The sequence below is a fragment of the Pelodiscus sinensis genome, chromosome 9, assembly GCF_049634645.1.
Source record: "Pelodiscus sinensis isolate JC-2024 chromosome 9, ASM4963464v1, whole genome shotgun sequence".
NCBI lineage: Eukaryota > Metazoa > Chordata > Testudines > Trionychidae > Pelodiscus > Pelodiscus sinensis.
In genome coordinates this window covers 63,841,550-63,868,920 of record NC_134719.1, presented here as the reverse complement: position 1 = coordinate 63,868,920, position 27,371 = coordinate 63,841,550, and the positions used below count along the sequence as shown (strand labels likewise).

Sequence of the window (27,371 nt, the reverse complement as noted above, 5' to 3'; positions counted from 1 at the left end):
CTTGAGTTTTCTAGATTGGCAAAGTCATTTGCAGCTCTCCCAAATCGGGGCAAAATGGAGAGAGAGCCTGTTACTTAGTGGGAATCAATATCTCTGGGTACAAAAGACGTGCTTAGATATAACGAGTAGGCTTGTGGCACCTTAGTAGTATTGGACTTAATCTGCTGCAAGAGAAATTTAGGCTAGCTGTTAGGAAAAACTCGCTAACTATGAGGGTCCTTCAGCGCTGGAATAGTCTACCAATGAAGGTTTGGGAATCCCTATAATTGAAGGCTTTTAAGAAAGCATCAAAGCCCGGTCAGGAATGGTCTAGGTTTACGTGGTTCTGCTGGACTTGATGACATGTCATGGGCTTTTCCGGCCTGACATTGCCACGATTCTATCATTGTAATTGGAGGGGAAACTGAGGCATGGCTTAGCCTCACAGGAAATGTGCGGGGGTGCAGGGATCCAAACGTCAACATCTTGACTCCCATGGCTATGCACCAGTCACATGACGCAAATTTCCCTCCTCGGTGAATGCCAACAGAGTAGGCAGAAGGGCTTGCGAGAAAGTGTTTTTCCTTCCCTGCCTCCCTTAGCACTTTTCACACACACAAAAAATCGTGGCGTCAACGTGATGATGTGAAGTGCCTAGAGAGCCAGCAGTGAGGGGAAGACCTGATTGGTTGGATGGGCTGTCAATCACCCAGAGAGACAGGGTGAGAATTTCCCAGAATCCTTTGCAGGCCAGCTATAAAATTCTCTGTCTTCCAGATGGCGGTCAGAATTGCAGGGGGACAGGTCTCTTGGAGGACACAGGGCCTGCGGAGTTGTTAATCCTGGTTGGTGATTCCCTCCCCCTGCCCTTTTTAATTTCAAAACCGCCTTGGTATTTTTTAAACCCCTCCGAACAGCATCTCGCTGCTTTGTCTTCACTGTTGAGCTCCGCAACATACAAACTCCCAATTTTCCTTTGAAAATCCATATTGCTAGCAGACATTTGGCTAGCGCTAGGGGGCAGACCTCACTCATAAGAACAGACGAATGGCCACACGGGGTCAGACCAAAGGTCCATCAAGCCCAGTGTCCTGTCTGCCCACAGTGGCCAATGCCAGATGCCCCAGAGGGAGTGAACAGAACAGGGAATCCTCACACGATCCCTCCCCTGTTACCCATTCCCAGACTCTGACAAACAGAAACTAAGAAAACCATCCCTGCCCCTTCTGGCTAATAGCCATTGCTGGACCTAACCTCCATGAATCTATCTAGTTCTTTTTTGAACCCCGTTAAAGTCCTGGTCTTCACAACATCCTCTGGCAAGGAGTTCCACAGGTTGACTGACTCCCCTGAATGGCACAGTTCTCGGGCATTGGTGGATCTCACTTATCCTCACCATCTTCTCTTCCCTCCCCCATCTCTGACCCTAAAGAGGTATATGCAGAGAAAAGTCAAGCAGCAAATCAGTGTCCACTCGGATTTGGAGAACGACACTTCTGCGAATATCGCCCTGGGGGAACAGGTGTTTTCTAGCGTAACCAGCAACCTCTGCTCGTTTCTCTTGGAGAAGGGACAGCTCTAGGGGGCAGGAAAAGCTGGAGCGTTGGGGACCCTGTGGCTTCTATAATACAAGACCACGGAGGCAAATAACTCACCTGGAACCGCCACAGCCCTCCGATGTCTTCGCTTCTCTCAAAGCAGGTTGCCTGGAGTCCTTCGTCTAAGCAGCATTTAAGGGCTGTGAGGCCGCTGGCCCCTGCTCCAATGACGGCAACTCTTTTTGCCATGGCCTTCTGCGCGTGGAAGGGTAAAGCAGAGTCAAACCGGTTCTGCCTCCCTTCTCCTCACTCCAACCCGTTCTTCACACTGCCATACCTGAGCTTGCCAACAGGGGGCAGTAGCAACAACAGGCTTTTCAGGCCTCCCGGATGTTTTCATTCCTACTTCATTCAAGTGCCTTTAATTAAGGTTGTTTTTTTACCTCAGCGCCACTTGAACAGACAAAAACAATTTGCGTGGGTTGTTTGGTTGGTTTTGTATAATACTCGGATTCGAGACCACAAATAGCTAGAAGGTTAACTCATTTCTTAGGCTTCCTGGACGTATTGCACAGCCTGAAAATCAGACTGACCTGACGCTGTTCGATTCGGCATTTCTCTGAGGTGCACCAAGCCGCTTTCCCCGGCTGGACGAAAAGCTCGGTGTAGCTCGAAAGTTTGGCTCTCTCAGCCAACAGAAGTTGGTCCAATAGAGGATATTACTTCTCCCGGCTTGGCTCTTGAATTGGTACATAAGAACATAAGAACGGCCGTACTGGGTCAGACCAAAGGTCCATCTAGCCCAGTATCCTGTCTGCCGACAGTGGCCAGCGCCCCGGAGGGGATGGACCGAAGACAATGATCAAGCGATTTGTCTCCTGCCATCCTTCTCCAGCCTCTGACAAACAGAGTTCAGGGACACCATTTCTATCCTCTGGCTAATAGCCTTTTATGGACCTAACCTCCATGAAATTATCTAGCTTCTCTTTAAACTCTATTATAGTCCTAGCCTCCTCTGGCAAGGAGTTCCACAGGTTGACTACGTGCTGTGTGAAGAACTATTTTCTTTTATTAGTTTTATACCTGCTACCCATTAATTCCATTTGGTGTCCTCTAGTTCATCTATTATGAGAATTAATAAATAACTTTTCTTTATTCACCCTCTCCACACCACTCATGATTTTATAGACCTTTATCATATCCCTTCCTCCCCCCAGTCTCCTCTTTTCTAAACTGAAAAGTCCCAGTCTCTTTAGCCTCTCTTCATATGGGACCCGTTCCAAACCCCTAATCATTTTAGTTGCCCTTTTCTGAACCCTTTCCAAGGCCAAAATATCTTTTTTGAGGTGAGGAGACCACATCTGTATACAGTATTCAAGATGTGGGCGTACCATAGTTTTATACAGGGGCAGTAAGATATTCTGGGTCTTATTTTCTATCCCTTTCCCAATAATTCCTAGCATCCTATTTGCCTTTTTGACGGCCGCTGCACACTGTGTGGAAGTTTTCAGAGAACTGTCCACAATAACTCCAAGATCTCTTTCCTGATTTATCGTAGCCAAATTAGCCCCCATCATACTGTATGTGTAGTTGGGGCTATTTTTCCCCGATGTGCATTACTTTACACTTATCCGCATTAAATTTCATTTGCCATTTTGTTGCCCAATCACTCAGTTTGGTGAGATCTTCTTGGAGTCCCTCACAGTCTGCTTCTGTCTTGACTAAGCACACCCCAAAGGGAATGTACCCCAACGATGGAATGGCTTACCTGGTCTCTCTATTCCGGGCACCTTAATTAGCAGCCTGTACATTCCCTTGGGGGAAAACGTCTGGTAAAGTTTGGATTTTTCCAGGGTGTCTAAGGGTCTGTGGCCAGATTTGCTTGGAACATAAGGGACCTGATATGATGGGCTTAGATCTGGGACGGGCAACCAGGAATGGTGGGTGGCCTTCCTTCACCTCAGTGGGCCACAGCAGCTCACGACCCACTGGGGTTCTACCAGTGGCCCCCATCTGCCCTCCTTCCCCCCCCCCCATGTGCCTCTCGCACACCTGGGCCCCGGACCCGCACTTTTACCTGTCCCTTCTCCTCCCTCTCAACACCGTCGGAGCCCGTGAATCACCTGATTTGCACTCCCCCCCCCCCCCCCAGAGCAGGGGCGGAGCCCGAATCAGGTGACTCCTCCAAAAGTGTTAGGAGGGTGGGGGGGAGGAGCAGGAAGTTTGAATGCGAGGCGCATGGGGGAGGCGACAGCCAGGGGGCCTGTGGGCTGCAGTGGAAGCCCCAGAGGGCCGCAGGTTGCCCACCACTGGCGCAGATGCATGTGCTTTTATGGCAAAGAATCGTTGGTCTTGGGCACGTGGAATCGGTGCAGAAAAGAGGGTCACTAAGGTGACTTGCAAGGGGGTGATGTCCCGTTTTGCCCATACAAGGCCTACTCCTGCACCTGATCCACCGCTGGGCTGCTACGGACAGCCGCCCACCTAAGCCATGGGGAACATCTCACACGTTCCTGACCGTACTAGGAACGCCCTAAACGTCACTAGCCCCTGTGCACCTCGGAATGTCTTGCTTCGGGTGCAGTCGCTTTCTCAGAGCGAAAGTCCAGGGCCTGGAAATCTTTCCACGCGGCCATGTCACGAACCAGAAATCTAGCGGGAACGTCACTGCCAGAACTCTTTCGCCACCAGTGCGGTCCTGACGTTTTTGGACGGCGCTGACAGTCGCAAGCCACCCCCAGATCGGATTCTGTCCTTGGGTGCCGGACTGGTTAGTGGGACCCACTGCAAAGGGAAAGGGTTTCCCCTCCCTTGGGATAAGCGAGGCACGGAGCCTGGAGCAATCTTCTCAAGAACTTCACTGTCAGGTGGTGCACGGTGTCTTTCTGCAAGCGGCTGGACAAGTTCCATGTACTCACTAATCTACTGCCTAGGGCAATCACAGATGCCCATGAGACTTCTTGGTTCTATGTAAGGGGCTGGGGATTTTATTTTCTGAGTTGTCTGTGTCCCCATTGACTGGTGGCTAAATACCTTCTGGACTCTACTCCAGGGTATCCCAACCTTTTCCTGCATCCTTGCTCTCTAGGCAACAAAATCTCCTGGCTCTGTTTTTGCCGCTCCCAACCCATTTGCTCGGCCCAGAGTAGAGGTTTTGCCTTGGAGATGAAAGCTTTCCCCATTGGTCCCTGGGCTAATGCTCGTCATGTATTCAGTTGGCTAGAGGCTTCCTTGAGCTGCCAAGTCCCAGTGGGTTTTGCAACAGGCCAGACTAGGCTATTACCTGTAGAACTGCGCTCTTCGGGTGTGTCTAGACTACATCCCTCTGTCAAAAGACCATTTTTTGAGGTTTACAGGATCTTTCAAAAAAGCCTTCCCTTTTCGAAAGGGCTGCGTCTAGACTTTGGTTTTACTTTCAAAAGAGTGCCACGACGTGATTATGCAAATGAAGCACAGGAAATTCAAATCCCAGCTTCATTTGCAATTTCAAAGGGTCTCATTTACATCCCTCTGTCGAAAGAGGGATGTAGTCAAGACATACCTTCAGAAAGGAAAATCACATGTGGTGTCTCTAATTCCTATATTTACCTGCTTTTCCCATGGTACGGGCGACTGCAGCTCCCATTGGCCGGGAATTGCTGTTCCTAGCCAATGGGAGCGGTGGGAAGTGGCATGGACCGGGACCATGCAGCAGCTGCCAGTGCAGGGCTAACCCTGGCAAACCAGATCAGATCCGTGGGCCAGTATATGCCAACCCCTGCTCTAGAGCCTCTGCCCGTTGTACCTTTCCCCTGACTTATTGCTCAAAGGCCAATGGCGGAGGACTGCCTACATCGCTACTCTATGGTCAGATCTTCCCAAACGGGTCCCAGAAGAATGGGATCAGAAGGGTTGCACCTGCCAATTAGAGGTCTTTTCTCTGCCTCCCTGAACCATGCCTCTGGTCACCAACACCTCCTGGGCTAGCAGGACAATTTGCCGCATGGTGGTTATATTAGGCCCTCTCCTTTCTCTGACGTAGGCTGGCGCTGGTTCCAAATGAACCACCCCAGGAGTACTTTTCCAGAGCTATTGTTGTGGTTGAAGTCCCCTTTCAGAAACTTCCTCATCTGATTTACGGAAACTCCTTCAGCGTTTGCTTGGGACGTCTTAACTATGTGTGACCTCAAGCTCCTTTCTTAGGGGATCTAGGGTCTCAGTCTGCTTAGGTTCTTTCTAGAATATAGTACTTGCCACTGTATCTCGAGGATTCGGCTAAGGGGCTTTTTCAACATAAGAATGGCTATACTGGGTCAGACCAAAGGTCCGTCCACCCCAATGTTCGGTCTGCCAACAGTGGCCAATACCAGATGCCCCAGAAGGAGGGAACCCAACAGGGAACCATCACGTGATCCCTCTTTTGTCAATTGATTGCAATATTGTCTCTTCCATTGTGGGACGCCAACTTCCCCCTTGTCCCCATCTCCCGAGCTAGATGGCCTAGAATGTAGGACGTTACCTCAGCTTCATGTTCCAAATGAATTGGTGGACTCACCTTGATGGATTGGAATTTGTTTGCGTTATCACAATGCGGTGTTGGATGTAGGAGTGGAAGGAGAATGGAAAGAAACGTCACTCACCGTTTGATTCTGCCAGGTGTGGTGACCACAGCCCTTCTTCCGGTGTGGCTTCAGGTGACAGGGCTTCTTCTGAGGAGAGGGGTAGGCAGCTCAGCTTCTCCGCAACCTGAAACAATAGCTTTCCTATAGAAAAGGCAAAAATTGTGTGTCTAGTTCTGGGCCCCCAATTACAGGAAGGATGTGGACGCATTGGAAAGGGTCCAGCGGAGGACAACCAAAATGATTAGGGGGCTGGAGCATATTACCTACGAGGAGAGGCTGAGGGAGTTGGGTTTGTTTAGTCTGCAGAAGAGAAGAGTGAGGGGAGATTTGAGAGCAGCCTTCAACTTCCTGAAGGGGGGTTCCAGAGAAGCTGGAGAAAGGCTGTTCACAGTAGTGAATGGATGGTAGAACAAGGAGCAATGGGCTCAAGTTGTGGTGGGAGAGGTCCAGGTTGGATATTAGGAAAAACTATTTCACTAGGAGGGTGGTGAAGCACTGGGCTGGGTTCCCTAGGGAAGTAGTGGAGTCTCCATCCCTAGAGGTGTTTAAGTCTTGGCTTGACACAGACCTGGCCGGGTTGATTTAGTTGGGATTGGTCCTGCCTTGGGCAGGGGGCTGGATTGATGGCCTTCTGAGGTCTCTTCCAGCTCTATGATTCTATGAAAATACATCAGGAAGCTTTTCATCTCACAACTTTCTCAAAACTCTTATGTTCTTATGTGTCTAGACTGGCCAGTTTTTCCGGAAAATCAGTCGCTTTTCCGGAAAAACTTGCCAGCTATCTACACTGGCTGCTTGAATTTCTGCAAAAGCACTGACTTCCTACTGTAAGAAATCAGAGCTTTTTGCAGAAATACTATGCTGCTCCCTTTTGGGCAAAAGGGCCAGTGTAGACAGCTGAGATTTGTTTTCCGTAAAGAAGCCCCGATCGTGAAAATGGCGATCGGGGCTTTTTTGCGGAAAAGCACGTTTAGATTGGCCACGGACTCTTTTCCGCAAAAAGTGCTTTTGCAGAAAAGCGTCCGTGCCAATCTAGACGCTCTGTTCCGAAAATGCTTTTAACGGAAAACTTTTCTGTTAAAAGCATTTGCGGAAAATCATGCCAGTGTAGACGTAGCCTTAGGGAATCCTCTATTCCCAACCTGCGTCTGGCGGGAGTGAAACGTGTACCTCTGCCCTCTCCCGGCACCCTCACCAGGAAGTTTCACTTCCTCGCTGGGTGCGCTTTAGGAACCCAGTCATCAGAAGGCAACTTCTTCTTTTCTCACTCACTGACCAACCTTCCCCTCGGAACTTATTAACTCTTTACCAGACAGCCGAGAGAGGTCACTGATCAGGGCCAGATTATCCATGAGGTACAGTGCCTGGGGCCTACGAAAAATGTTTGGGCCTACGAAAAGTTTAAGGCCTAAAAAAATTTTTGAATGGACTTGAAAATAAGAAAACTACTACATTTGCTATTTTTAGTCAACAAGCAATATACAGGTATAACATACAATAACATATTAGGCGTACAGGCAATAGGGCATTTCTTCCTTATAGATTATATATAATTTCAAGGCCTAGAATTATGAGAGTTCTTAGGGCCTACAAAGACTTTAATCCAGCCCCGTCACAGATAGGCTGATCAAAGGCACTTTGCAAGGATGTGTCTCCTAATGACGGACACGACATCCTATCAACGGTTCCAATGTGTAAAAAGAGCGGTTTCACAACTTTAATCAAATGGTTTATTACTATTGAATATAAAAAGTCTCTAACTCAGGTGATTTTTGCCTGTCATCATTATGAGCAGAGAAAACCAAGTTTGCGGTGGTTTTTATAACTTTGATTTGAGAGCATAAACCATTAGAAGGTTAGCTATTTTCTTGTACTTCCCTGAAGTACTAAAGAATATGCGCATTAGATGGAAGTGACCATGTATATCAAATTAGTCAAATCAAGGAGTTAAGAAGAATACAAATTAGAACAGCTTAGCTCAAGAGAGGACAATGTAACACCAGTAAAGGGTGAAATCACTGCATGAGCTAAGACCGCGAGCTACCGGGGGGTGGAGGAGACGATATATTGTCACCCGTAAATTATCGTCAGAAAGGCTAAAAAAATGGGCACAATGTGCATCCTTTATATACATGATAAATCACAGCAAAATACTGACTCTTACAAGCCAAGATCTTCCAGGACATCTAATTAGCCTTTGGGCACCTCGAAAGTTATTTAATAAATAGCGAAATCCAGAGCACTCCACGTACCCTCTCAGTAATGGGCCCCTAGAGTCCGGCCATGAACACAATCACGTCATGAAGCTAACAGGCTCCAATGATACAATGCTAACGAGGCCTCATGGACATTTGCATTGGCATTTGCATGGACACGTACACATGGCTACATGCTGTGGTCAAAGGCTGTGGCAGTAGGACACCTCACTGCTAAAAGTAGCCACGTAGACGTGGTTGGCACTGCTTGGGCATGTAGAAGGATAAGAAGGGTATATACCCCAGGATCCTGGCATCTTTCTACACACTAAAACAGTGCCAGTCTACACGGCTCTATAGGGGACAGGAACATGCATTGCCTCTACTCTATGCGCCACCACAACCATGGACCTACGCTCAGTCTGTCTACTTCTACTTTCCCCCATGATAACTACAGATTAAGGTTTGGTTTACAGTCCCCCCAATCAACTTATCGGTGACAATTTGCATTTAGATTAATTAATACCTTATGGGAATTCATACTATGGGCTTATGTGGATATGCTATCATGCCCCCTCCCATCTTCCCAAAAAGTCTCAGACCTGTCATTCCTGCCAGGAATCTCTACTCTGACAGGAATCTCTACCCTGACCAGTCTTTCTTGTCAGAAATTCAAATAATCTGCTAAAGAAACCAAAAGAAGAAATTTACTTCGAAAGAGAAAACCGATCTGCTTTTCAGCCTGCTTGGCTTGGGCGCCTCAGAGTCGGTCAGGAACCGAGCGACGTCTTCTGCCTGAGGTACCGTCACACACGGTCTTCTGGTCCACTGTCTGGCCTGCGATGCCTTTGGCTTGCCTTTCCCTGGGAGAGAAAGGCAGAGTATCAACCGCCTGGCCGTTGTCGTGGTGACCTCGGGGAGGAGCACACGTTCTTCCTTGTGTATCGGGTCTTTTATGGATGAACCTCAGGCTGGTACCGTCCCACAAGACCCCTCTTGGGTTCTTCTCATCGAATCGGGGGATCACAAGTTTCACACCCGAACTGCGGCGTCCAATCCTGACCAAGTGATGTCAGGATGACTTTTGGTCCACTCTTGAGACCCTCCTTCCTAGCATACTGGCTCTTTGTCACGTGCACGATCCAAGTGTTTTTGTCAAGCACGCAATATTAGGGGTATAAGCGGAGGTCATGACTCCAAACTGACCTCATCCCACTCTTATGTTGGTGAATGCTCAAGCTTCCACAGGGCTTCTTGACTGTTAGGGTCTGCTGCTTTTCTGGTTATAAACTTATGACCCATTGTCCTTTCATGAAGAAAGATTGTTCCCTACCCATTCACACTTCTCATGTTCACATTTTTCTCAAGGCCTATGAGACTTCATGACCACAGTCAGAAAATTACGGAACTACCACTCTCTCTGCAAACCTGGGAACTGCATGAAAGGTTGTTTCTCTCTATTGAAGCTCAAAGCCAAGTTGCTTCAAAACTGCTTGTAACATCTATTAACAGAAATTAAAAACGTGGCAAAATGTATGTTTAATGTCTGTCTTACCATAGGCCTCTCTGTCCTACATCTTCCCCCACCTTCATTGATGGAATGAGGAGTCTACTTTGACAATCTCTCATTACATCAGAGGATCCTTACACAAGATACATTTCAAAACACAACACATTAGCATTTCAAATTGCATGATTAATTTCCCATTCTTAAACTAGCAACTGGTCCGACACTTCATAATGAAGTTGTTATTCCCAAGTGCATAGCTGAGAAAAACGACCGCAACGTGATCATAGAACGGCAGATGTTCGTTTTCTCTTGTTGGACAGTAGAGAGACTTTTGTCAAGAGTGAAAGCAAAGGAAGAATGGGTTTGACGGTGCAAGGACATCAAGACATTGGGTATGAAAGATGAGGCATTCTGGAGGAAATAGGGTGCCACCAAGAATGGACGGTGCACCTTCTAGTCAACGTTGCTGGGTTTGCATGGGAAGGCGAGTCAAATAAGATTTGGGTTGGCAGCATCAGCCAGAGTCGGCAGGGTCCGTTGCCTGCGCAATTGGTCAGCTGGATTATTTCCTTGCATATCGGGGTCCTGTGTTTTAGAATGACCTTCCCCAAGACATTGATAGTTTGGCTTCTTGCATAAAAACTTCTCTTGGTTTCCGTTAACTCAACATACATGAGCCTCTCCCATGTTATGATCGAGTTGGGGTTGGTCCTGCTTTGGGCAGGGGGCTGGACTTGATGACCTCCTGAGGTCTCTTTCAGCCCTAGGATTCTATGACCTTTTCCAATCAGCTAATTATGCTTAATATTCCTGGCTGGTGTAGGAGAAATTAGCACAGACAAGTAGGCTGCTAAAGGGGGTGACTTGCAACGAACTACAGTGGAGTTCGAACTCCAACCATCGCTCCATGCTGATTGGCCCCAGCACGTACTGGGAGCCGGGAGGGTGCAACGGGTTCATCACCATGTTGGTATGAATCATTTTCTACACAAGCCATGGGGAACTTCTCACGCATTCCTTATCATAATGGAAGTGCCTGGTCAGCACTGCAGGCCGGCCAGACCTGAGGGTTACTTCCTCTCCTCAGAAGGTCTCCTCTGCAGCTGTGCAGGCAAGAACCTCAGCTCACCCTGTCCTGTTCGCAATCGTGAACTTCAGCTCACCCCTCTGCTGCTCACTGGTCCTTGCTTCTGGTGCAGTGGATGCAGAAGGTTTAATGTCCAGGTTCCAAGGAGACATCTGGGAACCTTTCCATTCTTATCACTTACCAAAAATCCAGTAGGCCGGTGACAGGACCCCACCACAACTTGTTCTCCAACTTCCCCAGAGGCTGCATTTGCTATGGGATGGGGAAGGAAATTAGTTGCCTTCCCCTCAGACCTCGCTTGGCCTCTCCCCGACTTTCAGAGCTCCTTGCCAGTTGGTTCTGAGGGGTCTTCCGAACGGTTGTGTTCTTGGTACTGGGACCCTACCTCCCTGCCAGGAGTCAGCAGCAGTAACTTGAGCAGGAGCCGAGTGTGGCCCTAACCCCTGTGCTTGACCAGCCATTAATGAGACATGTAGATCTGTGGCCTTCTCTTCTTTGGAAAGGATGGTCCTGCCACCTCCCCAGCTCTGTCCTGGGATGGGCTTCTCCCGCCAACTCCCACCAGCAGCTACAGCCTTGCTGAACAGGCAGAAGTGGCAATGCCAATATACCTCTGCCCCCCTCTCCTCTTGGGTTTTTCTGAAATGATGCCCCTGAAAATATTCCTGAAAAAGTTGGAGGGATCTCACAATCCAAATCCTTCCTCTCGATGACTCAGCTGATCCTGCTGGTGTACATCATTGCTCTGTCTTCGATTTCATGCCTTCGGCACACCACCGTACGGACACAGCAGTTAGTGCTATCCAACTTCAGGAAAGGGATTCCTTCCCTTGCCATACACCAGGCAAGCCTGGGATTATGCTTTTCTTTTAAACTCCATTCTTGGGTCTTTCTGTCCTTGTCCCCACCTGCGCGGCGAAACTTCCTATACCAGGCCAAGAAGCAGCGGTACAATTTCCAAGAATTCCCCAAGAGACGCTCAGAAAACTTCGCAGCTCTTTGAACGAGGTTGTGGATTCTGTTTCCTGGACTTCATCATCATTGTGCCCACTCCACATACAGCCTTACGCAAGATCGCCAGTGTGGCTCTGTATAACAGGGCTTTCAGGACCTGCGTCAAATATTTGATTATTTAATGTAAAATTCCCGTTAATTACGTTAGTTTGTACCTAGTTACCAGAGCAGAGAAAACCAATCTGGGTTATTTTTATAACTTTTATTCACGAGCATAAACAACTAGAATGGTAGCTAATTTCTTACACTTCTCTCAAGTGCTAAACAAAATGAAAATTCAGCTGAAATCACAACATCAATCCAAGGAGATAACAAGACACATGAGAATTATCCAGTGAGGACCATTTGAGACCGACAATGAGTCAAATCATTGTATGAGAATGATCAGTAATCAAATCACAGAAGTGAACATGAGCCAATGATAGACTCTAAGGACGATATCCAATCTCTATGCCCTTAGTTTAGCAGGTTATACTTTCCCTTGTGGAAACAAGCGGTAAGGATTGGACCTTTAGGCTGTGTCTAGACTACATGCCTCTGTCGGCAGAGGCATGTAGATTGACACATAGGCAAAGGCAAATGAAGCCGCGATTTAAATGAGCGCGGCTTCATTTACATTTACATGGCTGCCGCGCTGAGCCGACAAACAGCTGATCAGCTGTTTGTCGGCTCGCGCGCTAGTCTGGACGTTCCCCCTGTCGACATCAAAGCCGTTTGTCGGCAGCCCCGTTATTCCTCGTGGAATGAGGTTTACCGAGGCTGCCGACAAAGGGCTTTGATTTCGACAGGGGGAACATCCAGACTAGCGCGCGAGCCGACAAACAGTTGATCAGCTGTTTGTCGGCTCAGCGCGGCAGCCATGTAAATGTAAATGAAGCCGTGATCATTTAAATCGTGGCTTCATTTGCCTTTGCCAAAAAAACAAATCTACCTGCCTCTGCCGACAGAGGCATGTAGTTTAGACGTACCCTTAGTGAGCTGTGGCAAGGTTTGTTTGGCACCTAGGTTAAGCAATGCTAAAGGGCAACTCATATATAGGTTTGCGTGTAGATATCACTATTAGTGCCACACACACATGCACAGCTCTTGCCCCCAAAAGGCTCAGACAGGTCTTTTCCGATCAGCGTTCCAGTACAGGTAGGTAATGGTCCTGTCAAGGAAACAAAAAGAAGTTACTTAGAAAAAGTTTCTACTCTTTAGCTTGCTGGCTCTGGGGCACTTCAGCGATGGTCACGAACAGCTGTCCAGAGCACCAGATGATGTGTTCTGGTACCATCATGCCAGAGCGGATTGGCCTCTAGTCAACTGGCCGGCCTATGCTGTCTGTGCCTCTACTATCCATGGGAGGGGAAAGTAGGAGCCTGGCATCTGGCTGTTATCCAGGTGACCTTGGGAGGAGCAAGCTTGCTGTCTCATTTGCTGGGTCTTTTATGGATGAACCTCAGGCTAGTATCATCCTACAAGACCTCCCTAGCCATCTTCTCACCGAATCAGGGGCTCTCAGGTTTTGCACCCTGACGGCTTCATCCAATCCTGACTTCTGGTCCACCCATGGGGCCCTCCTTCGGAATGTACTGGTTCTTTGTCACGTTCACAAGGCCATCGTTTTTTCCCCAAGCAAGCAATCTTAGGGGAATAACAGGAGGTCATCATGACTTGGCCAAAAATCTCAACCTCCCTTATTTGGGTCAGCAGTCAAGGCTCCTAAATGGCTTCTTGATTAGTAGGGCCTAGTATTTTTCCATATCATAACTCATGACCCATTGCCCCGTGACTTAGAACGATTGCTCTCTCTTTCTCAAGGGCTACGAGACCACAGTAAGCAATTACAGAACTGTCACCGTGCCTGGAAAAACTGGGGAAGTACATGAAAGGTGCTTTCGCTATCAACACGCAGAAGCAAACTGAGTTAAAGCCGTGAACATGCTTATTAAAATATGGCCGCGTGGGTTACTGTTCACTGGAGACCTGCATGCAGGGGTAAATGAATGTTACCCTTGGGGTAAGTATGAGTTAGATCAGATGAGACGCAATCAAATGAAAAAGAGTCTAACATGTCAGGAAGTATACTATCAATTGACTTTGATTCTTATCTGCTTCGTTTTAACTATCCAATCTTCAGATACTTTCTGACTCCCTCTACCTTCCTGATTTTCTATACCCTCTGCTACCTGTCCCCCCCCCCCCTTCTCTTCTATTTATTTTGGGTTTGCACATCTTAAACTTAAAACTCTGGTCATCTGAAGAAGTGGGCTGTGTTCATGAAAGCTCATGATATCATCTGCATGTTTTGTTAACCTATAAAGTGATACCAGACCATTTGTTGTTTTTTTTCTATACAGACTAACTCGGCTACCCCCTGAAGCATCAGGAAATGGCAGACAGATAAATAGTGAGACATTTTTAAAGTGCTTATACACAAACACTAGAAGTCTAAATAATAAGATAGGTGAACTAGAATGCCTCATACTAAAGGAAGATATTGATATAATAGGCATAGTGGAAACTTGGTGGAATGAGGACAATCAATGGGACATAGTCGTAACCGGGGACAAAGTATATCGGAAGGTCAGAACAGGTCGAGTTGGTGGGGGAGTGGCATTATACATGAAAGAAAATGTAGAATCAAATGAAGTAAAAATCCTAAATGAGCCAAAATGCTCTATAGAATCTCTATGGACAGTAATTCCATGCTCCAATAATAAGAATATAGCAGTAGGGATATATTATCAACCACCTGATCAGGACAGTGATAGTGGCTATGAAATGCTAAGTGAGATTAGAGAGGCTATCAAAATAAAAAACCTCAATAATAGTGGGGAATTTCAGCTATCCCCATATTGACTGAATACACATCACCTCAGGATGGGATGCAGAGATAAAATTTTTGGATACCTTAAATGACTGCTTCTTGGAGCAGCTGGTTCTGGAACCCACAAGAGGAGAGGCAATTCTTGATTTAGTTCTAAGTGGAGCACAAAATCTGGTTCAAGAGGTAAATATAACTGGACTTCTTGGAAATAGTGACAATAATGTAATAAAATTTAACATCCCTGTGATGGGAAAAACACCTCAGCAGCCCAACACTGTAGCATTTAGCTTCAGAAAAGGGAACTGCACAAAAATGAGGAAGTTAGTTCAACAGAAATTAAAAGGTACAGTGACAAAAGTAAAACCTCTTCAGGCTGCATGGAAACTTTTCACAGATACCATAATAGAGGCCTAATTGAAATGTATACTGCAAATTAAAAAACACAGAAGGAGAAACAAAGAAGTGCCACTGTGGCTTAATAACCAAGTAAAAGAAGCAGTGACAGATAAACAGACTTCTTTTAAAAAGTGGAAGTCAAATCCTAGTGAGGAAAATAGAAAGGAGCATAACATTTGTCACATTAAGTGTAAAATTATAAGAAGAAAAGCCAAAGAGGAGTTTGAAGAGCAGCTAGCCAAAAACTCAAAAAGTAATGGAAAAATGTTTTTTAAGTACATCAGAAGCAGGAAGCCGGCTAACCAACCAGTGGGGCCCTTGGAGGATCGAAATGCTAAAGGAGCACTCAAAGATGATAAAGTCATTGCGGAGAAGCTAAATGAATTCTTTGCTTCAGTCTTCACAGCTGAGGGTATTGGGGAGATTCCCAAACCTGAGCCATTCTTTTTAGGTGACAAATATGAAGAACTGTCGCAGACTGAGGTGTCATTAGAGGAGGTTTTTGGAACAAATTGATAAACTTAACAGTAACAAGTCACTGGGGACCAGATGGCATTTACCCAAGAGTTCTGAAAGAACTCAAATGGGAAATTGCGGAACTGTTAACTGTGGTTTGTAACCTATCCTTTAAATCAGCTTCCATACCTAATGGCTGGAAGATAGCTAACGTGATGCCAATATTTAAAAAGGGCTCTAGAGTTGATCCTGGCAATTACAGACCGGTAAGTCTAATGTCAGTACTGGGCAAATTAGTTGAAACTATAGGAAAGAATAAAATTGTCAGACACATAGACAAACGTAATTTGGTGAAGGAAAGTCAACATGGTTTCTGTAAATGGAAATCATGCCTTACTAATCTGCTAGAATTCTTTGAGGGATTCAACAAACATGTGGACAAGGGGGATCTGGTAGATATAGTACACTTAGGTTTCCAGAAAGCCTTTGACAAGGTCTCTCACCAAAGGCTCTTAAGTAAAGTAAGTTGTCATGGGATAAGAGAGAAGATCCTTTCGTGGATTGATAACTGGTTAAAAGACAGGAAACAAAGGGTAGGAATAAATGGTCAGTTTTCCCAGTGGAGAGAGGTAACTAGTGGGGTCCTTCAAGGGTCTGTCCTGGGAACAATCCTATTCAATTTATTTATAAGTTATCTAGAGTAAGGGGTAAACAGTGAGCTGGAAAAATCTACAGATGATACCAAACTGCTCAAGATAGTTAAGACCAGAGCAGACTGTGAAGAGCTTCAAAAAGATCTCCCCAAACTAAGTGACCGGGCAACAAAATGGCAAATGAAATTTAATGTTGATAAGTGTAAAGTAATGTACATTGGAAAAAAATAATTCCAACTAGACATAGAATATGATGAGGACTAATTTAGCTACAACTACTCAAAAGAGAGATCTTGGAAAAGGTTCAGAAAACGGCAACAAAAATGATAATCATTAGGGGTTTGGAACAGGTCCCATATGAAGTGAGATTAAAACGCCTTGAACTTTTCATTTCAGAAAATAGGAGATTAAGGGGGGATATGATAGAGGTCTATGAAATCATGACTGTTGAGGAAAAAGTGAATAAGGAAAAGTTATTTACTTATTCCCACAATATAAGAATGAGGGGTCACCAAATGAAATGAATAGGCAGCAGGTTTAAAACAAACAAAAGGAAGTTTGTCTTCACTCAGTGCACACACAACCTGTGGAACTCCTTGCCAGAGGATGTGGTGAAGACCAGGACTTTAACAGAGTTCCAAAAAGAGCTAGATAGATTCATGGAGGTTAGGTCCATCAATGGCTATTAGCCAGGATCGGTAGGAATGGTGTCCTTAGCCTCTGTTTGTCCGTAAATGGGTGACAGGAGAGGGTTCACGTGAGGATTACCTGCTCTGTTCCCTCTCTCTGGGGCATCTGGCACTGGCCACTGTTGGTAGACAGGATGCTGGGCTAGATGGACCTTTGGTCTGACCCAGTATAGTCATACAGGCAGTTCCCGGGTTACATGGATCCGACTTACATCGGATCCCTACTTCCAAACAGGGTGAGGCAACCCCGCACTAGCTGCTTCCCCCCAGCAGACCAGGGAGACGTGGAGCGGCTTTTCTCAGCAGACACCTCAGCTTGAGAATAAAGGACTGAGGGAAGTGAGGTGTGGGAGAATAAAACTGAGCTCTGGAGAAATGTTTGGCTAGAGTTTCCCCTACAATATGTGCCAGTTCCGACTTACATACAAATTCAACTTAAGAACAAACCTACCGTCCCTATCTTGTATGTAACCCAGGGACTGCCTGTACTTATGTTCTTACCATCACACTGCAGGAGATGTACTTACAGAACGGTGTTGTGTATGTACACATGAAGAGTCAGGTTGTCAAGGCCTTGTACTTAAAGACAGGTCACTCAGGGGCAATGCATCCGGGGACCAACTTCTCCAAACTGACAGTGGGAGAGATTTAGCATCCTGGTGGACCATTGTCTATCCTAAGGCTACCGACATACCGAGTTGAACGCGAGCAAAGAGCTTGCAGCGACCTCAGAAAGAAAGGAACAGGAAGGAGAGGACCTCCTTTGCAGTTGGGCGTTAGCAGGCAAGTCTGGTACCTCTGGGGTGCAGAAGAACCTCTCGGGCATCATTCTCTCAGTGAGGACCAGGTTGGCGTTTATGAAAGCGTGGGCGTGTGGCGGGACGTGGGGGTGCATCTTAGCCAGTGTGGTTGAAAATACTGGAGCAGGGACTTGGGTAAGGTAGCCTGTAGGAGAAAGGGAAGTGCCTTGTGAGGCAAGGCCAGGCTCCAAAAATCCTAGTATGTTGTTCTGTTTGTGACCATCTATTCCCAATACTCCTCTTTGAAACGCCGCTCTTTGATAACACACACTGTTTTGGGGGACTCGAGGGCTGGGGCGTGCCTCTAGCTAGCCTGCATGGAGAGCTGGCAGGCAGCGTTTGCGTTGCTGGAGCCGGGCGGTTTCAGGGAGATGGCTCACCACAGGCACGGACAGGACTCCCGGATGCTCAGCGGTACCTCGTGGTGCTGGAAAGTGTCACCTCAAGTTTAACTTCACTCGCCAGACGGGGTAGCCAGGCTGAGCCCAAGTGACAGTCCACTGAGCGATGACAGACGTTCCTACGTGGTGATGAGGACTTGGGTTTAAAGGCTCTTAGACGCCATCTGCACCTCAGAGATAATTCTGAGGATCACCTGAGATGTTGGGGGTGAATTTCTGCTCCCTGCTGGCCATGGGAGGGAGCCCTGTGTGCCCACCTGGTGAAACTCTCCCCAACCACTTGGCAACACCAGGCCAGGTTCTGAGGCAGCCTAATCTTTAACACTCCCCCCCGCTTTGGTACACTCCAGCGCCCAGTCCGCACTCTTCTGGGCATCCAGAACGCACCCCGAGCTGCTGCCGCTGTGGTCACCACAATCCACTGGTTGCCTCACAGCAGGCTCTGAGACAGGGTCTGAGGTTTTGTAGGGTGGACCCACTGTTCGTGTGACACGCATGCTGACATAATCCCCCCCGTAACAGGTAAGCCACTAGAGCTGACCTTTTGTGTACAATCCTCAGCTACTGTCTATTCGCCCAAGGCCGCCTTTGTCTAGGAGCGCTCATGGGGTCCTCCAGCCAGCAAACCAAGGCTGTCGTTGTGGGCGCTGGTTGTTCTTACGGTGACTCAGTCGGCCGCCGGTTCCCCTCCTCACGTGGTTTCAGACCTGGAGCATAGAGGCCTACAAGTGGTAAACATCGTGCAAGACCCATGACAATTGGCTAGACCTTTGCTTTTGCACAATCCCCTTCGGTGGAATGTGGAGGACGGGGCTGGACACCGATAAAACGTCCCTGCCAAGCTACACCTGTGTGCCCCCCGCCTCTTCACGTTTAAAGGCAGAGGGGTTAGACTCAGCCAAGAGACCTTGTTTCTGCCCAGCGATCACTAGAGCTGAAGTCACTGCTAAGCTGGTCTACAGAGATTTACCTTGGGTCGGGGGAGAGTTACCCAGTGACAGTGCAGAAGAGGTAGCAGCAGTGAGGTTTCCACATTCCCCAGTGAAATCACTAAGGGCTTATCTACACAGCAGGGCTAAAGACGGAATAAGCGACGCAACTTCAGCTACATCAATGGCGTAGCTTAAGCCGAAAGGGTTTATTTCGGCTTCTGGCGCTGTCTACACAGCAAGAAGTCAAAGGAAGAGCACTCTCCCTTACTCCTCATAATGTGTCTACACTGCACCCGAAGCTAGAAATAAGCGACACAAATTGGATAGCTTATTTCGAGTCAATTTCGAAAGAGCTTATTTTGAAATTTGACGCTGCCTACACAGCGCTTATTTAGAAAGAAGTCGCTATTCCGAAACATCCCTTACTCCTTGTGGAACGAGGTTTACAGGGACATTGGAATAGGGAGCTTGTTATAATTCGAAATAACGGGCGTGCTCAAAAGACGTGGAATAGCTATTTTGAGATACTTCCGGTATCCCAAAATAGTGCTGCAGTATAAACATAGCCAAAATGAGGGTTCCCATGAGTCTGAGGAAGAAAACCTCCAGCTCAACGTTGTTTAGGAACAAAGATTTGTAGCATAGACGCGCATTTGGTTATTTCAAACTAATGTCATTTACTCCGAACTAACGCTGCTGTGTAGACATACCCTAAGGGTGGAACCTCGGGACGTGGTATTGCAACTAATGATGGCAGCAGCTACATCACCCTGCCATCCCACCCCAGGGAACGAGAGGATACCCCTGGATCCTGATAACATCTGACCACCCACTAGGTGGGCGAAAGCAGACGAAAAAGGGGAGTGATGTACTAAAGCAGTGTTTCGTAAACGGTGTTCCATGGCAGAACAGAGTTCAAAATGGCCTCCCTTAAAAGGGCAGGTGACTTTTTTTTCCTTTTTGCTCAACAAAAAAAATCCTTGGTGTTCTGCATAAAAAATATTATTGTTCGGTGTTCCTCAGTCTTAAAAAGTTGAAGAAACATGCCAAGGTGGGAAACTGAGGCAAAGGGACCATTGCCTTGGATACTGGGAGGACAGGTGTTTTACTGATTGTTGGCAGACCTTTGCATCATGGTTGTGGTGTTTCCCCTAAGAAACACGTGCCCAGGGTGAAGTTTAATAGCCGTAGATTTCCAGGTGATGGCACGAGGCCCTTCTGTTTTGAGTTGGTAGAGGAACCCCTAGCTATGGAACCTCTCCTTAGCCCAGGGTGGGTCATCAGCAGCCGCCGTTCACCAGAGTCAGCCCCTCGTGGGCCATCGGACACTCTCTGGACCCACGTGTCCACATGAACGCCCACCTGCCGCACCCGTTGGCCGCAGTTTGCTGTTCTCGGCCAGTGGTAGCTGCGGGAAGCGGGGGGGCCTGGCAAACTGTGCTCATCCTGTGGGCCGCTTGTTAGCTGTGGACGGCACCTGGCAGAAAAGTGAGGCTGGAGTGGGAGATGGCCGAGCTCCAGGTAGAGAAGGGGGCAGGGGAACAGACTGATGGAGTCGGATCCAGGTGCATGGGGACACAGACACTACCTCACCTGCAGGCCCAGGCTAAGGCAAGGGGCCGGGGGAACAGGCCGTGTCCCTCTGCGGGAGGCGAGATAGAGGTCCTGTTGCACAGGTTCCGCTACACAGACCGGGGAGTGGCCAGAGCAGCCAGTGGCCGCAGAACCCAAGACACAGTGGATGCCGTGAGAAAAGGGATCTTGCTGCAGACCATCTGGCCAGGCAGGAAGGGAGGTTGCCTGATCCTCTGGTCAGCGAATGTGAGGGGGAAGGAGAGATTCTGCCTGCAGAGACCTCCATGCCCTGGAAAGGAGGAAGTGGGGTGGACAGGACACCAGGAAGAATCTGAGTTTGGAAGCAGATGTGGAGGAGAAAGGGGACAGTGCAGGGCAGGAGTCTGTACGTGGGTGCTTCTCTGGGGTTTTGGTTTGGGGGTGAGGTGACAGCGGCCTCCAAGGGGCAGAAAGAGCTGGCCCGGGAAAGAGGCTGGGTTCTCTTTGAAAAGAAGCAGGAGGTGTGCCACAGAGGACAAGAACAGATACTCCTAGGTGGTCCAATTAAGGGGTGGGGGGAGACTGTACATGGGAGTATAAAGCTGTAGTCACCAACCAGTCGATCGGGATCTACCGGTCGATCTTGGAGCCTCTGGCAGGTGATCCTGATGGGTTTGGCCAAGAGGCTGTCAAGTGCCGGCACTTCAGCTGCCCCTCCTCCCATTGCTGCGCATCTCCTGCCCTTCGCCTTGGACTTGCCTCCCCCACCCCAGGGAGCCTCCCGCTTGCTGTGCAGGATAGGGGAGGAAGAGGAAGGGTGCTGATGTCAAGTGCCCCCTCTCCCAGCCTCTATACTATTTCCACAGAGCAGAGTGGGGACCCAACAGGACTTGGGAGGGAATTTGCTGGATGCCTTTGGGAGCGGTGCAGGGCCAGCCTGCCTTAGCCCCACTGCACCGCCACCCAAGAGCCACCTGATGTAAACAGGGTGCAGTCAGAGCCCACATCCTGAAACCCTACCCCAGTCACGAACTCCCTCTTGCACTCCAAACCCCGGCCCTAGCCCTGAGCCCCCCTGCATCCAAACACCTTTCCAGAGCCTGCACCTAGAACCCCCTCCAGCACCCCAACTGCCTGCTCTAAGCTCAGCTCCGAGCCCCTCTCACACCCCAAATCCCTTAATCCAAGACCAGAGCCTGCAATCCAACCCGCTGCCCCTGCCTGATGAAAGTGAGGGAGTAAGGGGGGGAAGGAGGATGGAGTGAGCAGGGGGCGGAGCCTCAGAGAAGGGGCACAAAGGAGGCGGGTCAGGGTATTTGGGTTCGAAGTAGATCTCGGAATGTACGTGAATTAAAAAAGTGATCTCGCGCTTCAAAAAGTTGGAGACCACTGGTAGAGAGTCCGACCGAGATCCTCCCACTGGGAGAGAGCTGTACAAAGCAGGACTGCCAGAGCCCCCGGAGTAGGGCGGCAGCGAGGCACTAAACTAGGACAGATGAGCAGAAAAGCTTCTGAAGTTAGGACAAGAAGCCTGCTTCATAGAGAGGGTCCGTCTGGTTGACGGCGTTCAACAGCCCAGGGAGAGCCAGCCCTCACCACGCTGCCTTCCTCTGTCCTCTTCTGCCATGCAGGGAGGCCACAAATTGTATCCGGGCTCTTCTGTCACCATCTGCCTTTTTCAGGGAAAGAGCAGAAGGAAACACCACATGGACGAGCCATCGACCATGTCTAGACTAGGCCACGCTTCCCAGAAGCTAACCAACATTAAGACGGGTTCCACCAAAGGCCTGGAACCATCCGGAACTCTGTGGGAGGCACGACTGTAAGTAACCGAACTGGTTGCTCAACGGCTCCCACAGCGGTATCTTCTGTCCTGGGGATATTTCTCCAGAGCGAATGAGGCCCACATATGCTGGGCAGGTGTGAGGGTTGACCCCAAAATGGAAGAAGAGTAGAGTTGGTAAAAAAAAAAAAAAAAAGCCAGTAAATACACATGAAGCAAAATGTGGGTTTTTTTAAATTTCAAAATGGAAATAGTTCCCCCCCAAATTCAAGACATGCTGTCAGGTTTTGTTGATGTAAATATAAAGCGAGTGGATGGTCTGGGGCACTGGACAGGGAGACTGGGAGACCTGGATGTGATGCCCGGCTCTGCCATGAACTTAGAAAATACAGTTGCTTCCTCTGCCCACTGTCGCTTCTCCACCCGGGCCGGTCTGGACCCAGATGGGCCCTCCCATGGGAAATAAATTTTACAAGGAGATTTCTGCCATGATTCAAGCTAACTGGCCTCGGAAGGGAAAATATTTTCTCTTTTCGGTCTCTGTCTCCCTGGGTACCAGCCTGGTTTTCATCAGGCCGCTCACTGCAACCAGACGGCGCAGGCTCGAACGAAAGACGCATTTCAGGAGTCCTGGTTTCAATTAGGACCATTTCCAGAGTACGAAGGGGAAATATTTTAAACAAGACCCCGGCAAAAAATAGATGTTGTTTGTCATCAACTTTGAAATGGCATCGGACGTCAGGGCTGAAATTTCCACCGGCCGGCGGCTTTCACGGCACAGCCCTGATTGGTGGGGAAGACGGTGAGTCAATGCGGCAATGGACTTAAGAGCAGAACTTCCTATATAAGGACTGATTTTCGTGTGGGAAACACCCTACTTCTCTCCCCGGCCAGGTTTCTCAGCGCATCGGCTTGGAACTGAATCAGGAGATTGTATCACAGCCATGAGAAACCCGCTTGTTTTCATAGACATCGGGGCATCTGTGTGTGAGCTCCTGCCTGCCTCCCGTACAAGTGGGAACAGACCCGTCCCTCGGGGCTGTGGACATACCCACTGGTGGGCAACAAAGGGGAACAAACCGAAGGACCCCGATGTGGCAGCACCTGCAGACGTGGTCCATGCCTGGCAAATACTTTAAGCTGTCGGATGGTCAGAGTGCTGTGAGATCAGGGTGCACGTGGCCATGCAGTGACATCCAGCAGGGGTCACCCCACTTTTCATCTTCCACCCCTCCCTTTCCCCCGTGCTCCCTCCCCTCCCCGAGCCACCAGGCTGTGGGACACGGCGAGAGGGACAGGGAATAGAGCCAGGGGCCACAGCTGGGATGCCGGGCATCAGAGCCGGGTACCAGGTGTGGGCCCACAGCCAGGGCCAGGAGCGGAGGAGGGGGTGGGAAGGCTCACAGTGCCCATATTTGTTGTACACTCGCATGGGAAGGGATGTCGAGTGGCCCTCAAGTCCTCACAGCAGGACCTTCTAGATCATCCCTGACAGACGTCCGTCTATCCCACCTGCTCTTCAAACCTATGGGGGAGTTACTGTCACCTCTGCAGCAGGGGGATAAGGGAGGAAGCGTACACACATCAGTGAGATGTGTGGCCCGGACTCCGATTGCCTGGGAGATGCAGAAGACCCCCAACTCCACACGCTACGGTAAAACGACTGGCCACGAGAGAAGCAGAACAGCTGGAACCAACCAGCTGGCAATTTGAAGCAAAGCAGCTGGGGTGTTGGCGTTCTGATAAGACAGAGGTCACCGGTTCTGATCATCTGTTAATACAACCCGTGTCACCTAGGCTAAATCCAGGCACGCTCACAATCCAAGTCGCCCTTCCCGTGTCGGTAGGAGACATGCAGCATGAAGACGACATTCTGCCTTCATTTAACACCGCCTGTAGTCAGGGGAGTGGTGCAGAGATACCCAAAGGGCCTGGCCTTCCTTACGTCAGTATAAAAATACCCCTCCGGGGGCCAGCGCGGCACGCTCTTCTCCCTCACGATGACCAGGTTCTTTGACCAAGAGACAACCCTCATGGGAGGAGGAATAGGCTAAAGGTCAAGGACCGGCCCCCGGCCTCCTGTCCGGCTCTAGATGTTGTACGTAACTTTGGGCCGGACAGCCGGTGTTTAAGCTCCCCCAAGAGAGTTCCAAGCACGTTGACTTTGTACGGAACTTGCTCGCCTAAAGGGGTCCCTGCCTGCCTCTCTCGTGCACCACTTCCCAGCGGTAAAGCTGAGCGGAGACCCTTCCCTTTGGCTACCCGGTCTGTGAACGCAGCGGGGCCAATGGGGTCAGTCACTGCAGTGTCCCACGGCTGGGCCGCAAAGCGGGGTCAGTCGAGGTCGGAGCAGAAATTGGACTGCGCTCCTTTTGGTAGAGCGCTGGGTAGTTACAAACAAACAGCGCCCAGCCGCCTGTTTTCCTGAGCCCAGGAGCAATAAAACAAGAGACAGAATTTTGTCCCAAGCCCCTTCCTCATCAGTACTTAGCCCAAAAGCTCTCCCTCAGGAGCACATGCCCCATGCTCGCCTTGTCTAGACTCACAGAACAGTAGGGCAGGAAGGGACCTCATCAAGGCCAGTCCCCTGCCGTATCCTTGGTTTTTGTGGCCACTTCTGTCTTTGTCACGTACAGCTGCCCCAATCGCTATGCTTATTATTAGCCTCCATGGAAATCCCTGAGCCAACATGATGTAGCCACTGGTTCTAGTTCTCACTAGCAACGTGTTGTTTAATGGTTCTGTCATTTAGCCTGAAAGGGAGCTTTTTAGTACACCCCTTGATTCCCATAAGTCACCAGCTCTGTTCAGCATAACCACGTACCGCATCTGGCATAACAGGGCTCGGATTTCACGTGGGGCCTTAAAATCTTTCCCTAAGCTCAGTGACAACCTGGGAAGGAATTGTTCTGCTCTGTAAGTCTGAAGGGTGATTCCCCACAGAAGTCTGGCTTACAAACCCTCCATGTCGCAGTGGTGGATGCCACCAGTTCTAGCCAGAAGGCCATGAGAAAAGATTTCTTTGTGCTATTTACAAAAGCCAAAAGGACATAGTTTCCTTTTGGAAATACCACAAAAAGGATGTTTCTCATGGAGAGCGAGAAGTACGCATCCGTCTTGGGAGTAAAGGACGGGCTGGGGAGTGGAGCTGGGAGCTATAATGCAAGACATCAAGGACCAAGTATGGCCAGATGTTTTTTTTGGCAGCTCTGCCTCTCAGCGTGAGGGAGCCATAGCACCAGCTCCGGCATTTGTTTGAGAGAGAAAGTCAAAGGGCTACATTCGTAGACGTTTCTGTGGATTCTAGACCGCTGGAAAGGCATGTTTGTGTAGCCAGTTGGGTCCGAAGACCGAGAGAACTTTTCAGAAAAGGTCTCTAGGAGTATATGGAAGAGCAAGTCCCTTCTTGTAGAGGCACCATGCTAAACATCATCAGGTGCTTGCTGACCTAACATCAGGCTATGTGGAAGAGGTGAAGAACTGCAGTTGATAGAGCAGGAAGAAGTTCTTGTATGCTGCCTAGAATTAGCCTCCTCGCCCCAAAACACACAACAGTGCCTAGGAGAAGTGGTGAAGAATGCGCCATCCATCGGGAATGACAAAGGAAGTGCGGAGGGGAAAATAATAACCACCGCAGCTAGAATTCAGGGAGAGCTCCCTGGGTCTTGCGAAAGATTCCAAGGAGTCTTCGGCAATGGCAGCCAATCAGGAGCTCAATGGTACTGCTGCTTCCTCCAGCGCCATGAATCTGTGGGCTGGGGCAGAGGTTCACCACTGATGGAGAAGGAAGACGGTGACTCGTTGAGTTGACAGCCCGTCTTCCGCAGGCCCCCCGAGGTAGAGAAAGGGCAGAAAGGCGACTCCTCACCCAGAAAGGCAGCCTCTCGACTTCAGTGCCTCTCGCCTCTCTGCCCTGGACGCGGCAAGATGGACGGTGGCTCTGAGTTTCAGGTTTGGCACGGGGGGCTCCTAGGAGCTTGGGGTCACAAAGTTTGGGGTGCCCCTTGTTCATGGCCCCAGGAAACAGCCTACAGGAAGCCAGCTTTGGGGGTCTGCTGAGAAACAGAGACAACATGTCTCCAAATTCCTGTTAGGGATGGTCAACATCCTATTTAGACCTACCATGAGCTCTTCCAGTCCTACAATGCTATTCTACGATCACTTCTCCTTTTAGCATTATGCTTTCTTCAGCTCATGTTTCTCTCTTCTGCCATCCTTCCCATTTGTTTCCAGGAGCTTTTTTCTTTAAGCTTTCCCCCTTACAATTTCACTGGACTTCCTTCAATAGCATTTCTTCAATAGTCATTTAATAAATAAATGTCTGGACTAGTTAATAGCCTAATCCTAGAGAATGAGTCCAAGACTCTGTCTGGAGCTCAGCTGTTGATTCATTGAGCAAATGACTTTTGTGCCTCAGTTTCCCAATGGGGAAATAGGCCTTTTTCAAATGCTGCGAGATGTTTATATTAAAAAGGCACACAGTTGCATAGGGAGGGGCTGGAGCTTGGGGAAACAGTGGCATGGAAGTGAGGTGAGGGGGTTGCCACAGGTCCCATGCCCCCCTCGAATGGCTCTAGCTCCATAGCCCGACTCTGTTATTAACCCCCTTTGAGTTGGCTTCCGACGGCAGAAACGGATTGCCAACGGCGAGGCCTGCGCCGTGGGATGGGAAGAAGCCTTGCATAGAATGTGAACATGTCAGATCACAGCGGACGCTTTGCGACTGAATCACACACGATGTGGTGGTGACGTTTTTCATAGTGGCTCGTGATTTTGGGGCCCACACGTTCCTAGATCTCCCAGAGCCAGGCACACCTCCTGATGCGGGTCACAGAACTACGCTGCCTTCTCATGGGGAAGTTGGCAATTGCATTACAGCTAGGTTGGCAGCTGAACGTTGGGGTGTGGTGCAAAATGACACCTCCAAAGTCCCCTCTTCCCTGTCAATACCTGAAACATCTCTGGTCTCCC

General features: G+C 49.0%; 1 protein-coding gene across 8 annotated transcripts in view; it reads right to left on the bottom strand.

Moving 5' to 3' along the window:
- LOC102445713 (flavin-containing monooxygenase 5) overlaps positions 1 to 27,371 on the bottom strand; it is a 61,103-nt gene that overhangs the window by 26,144 nt on the left and 7,588 nt on the right. For 6 of the 8 annotated variants that reach the window (XM_075937039.1, XM_075937041.1, XM_075937040.1 and 3 more), the window contains 2 exons: positions 6,137 to 6,242; positions 1,635 to 1,772 (listed from right to left, as the gene is read on the bottom strand). In XM_075937039.1, the coding sequence (XP_075793154.1) occupies positions 1,635 to 1,766 (132 nt within the window). In that variant the 5' untranslated portion in view covers positions 1,767 to 1,772; positions 6,137 to 6,242. Of the gene's footprint in view, positions 1 to 1,634; positions 1,773 to 6,136; positions 6,260 to 9,024; positions 9,287 to 27,371 lie in introns of those variants that run through there. The other 2 variants (XM_075937036.1, XM_075937037.1) reach the window with 2 other exon arrangements.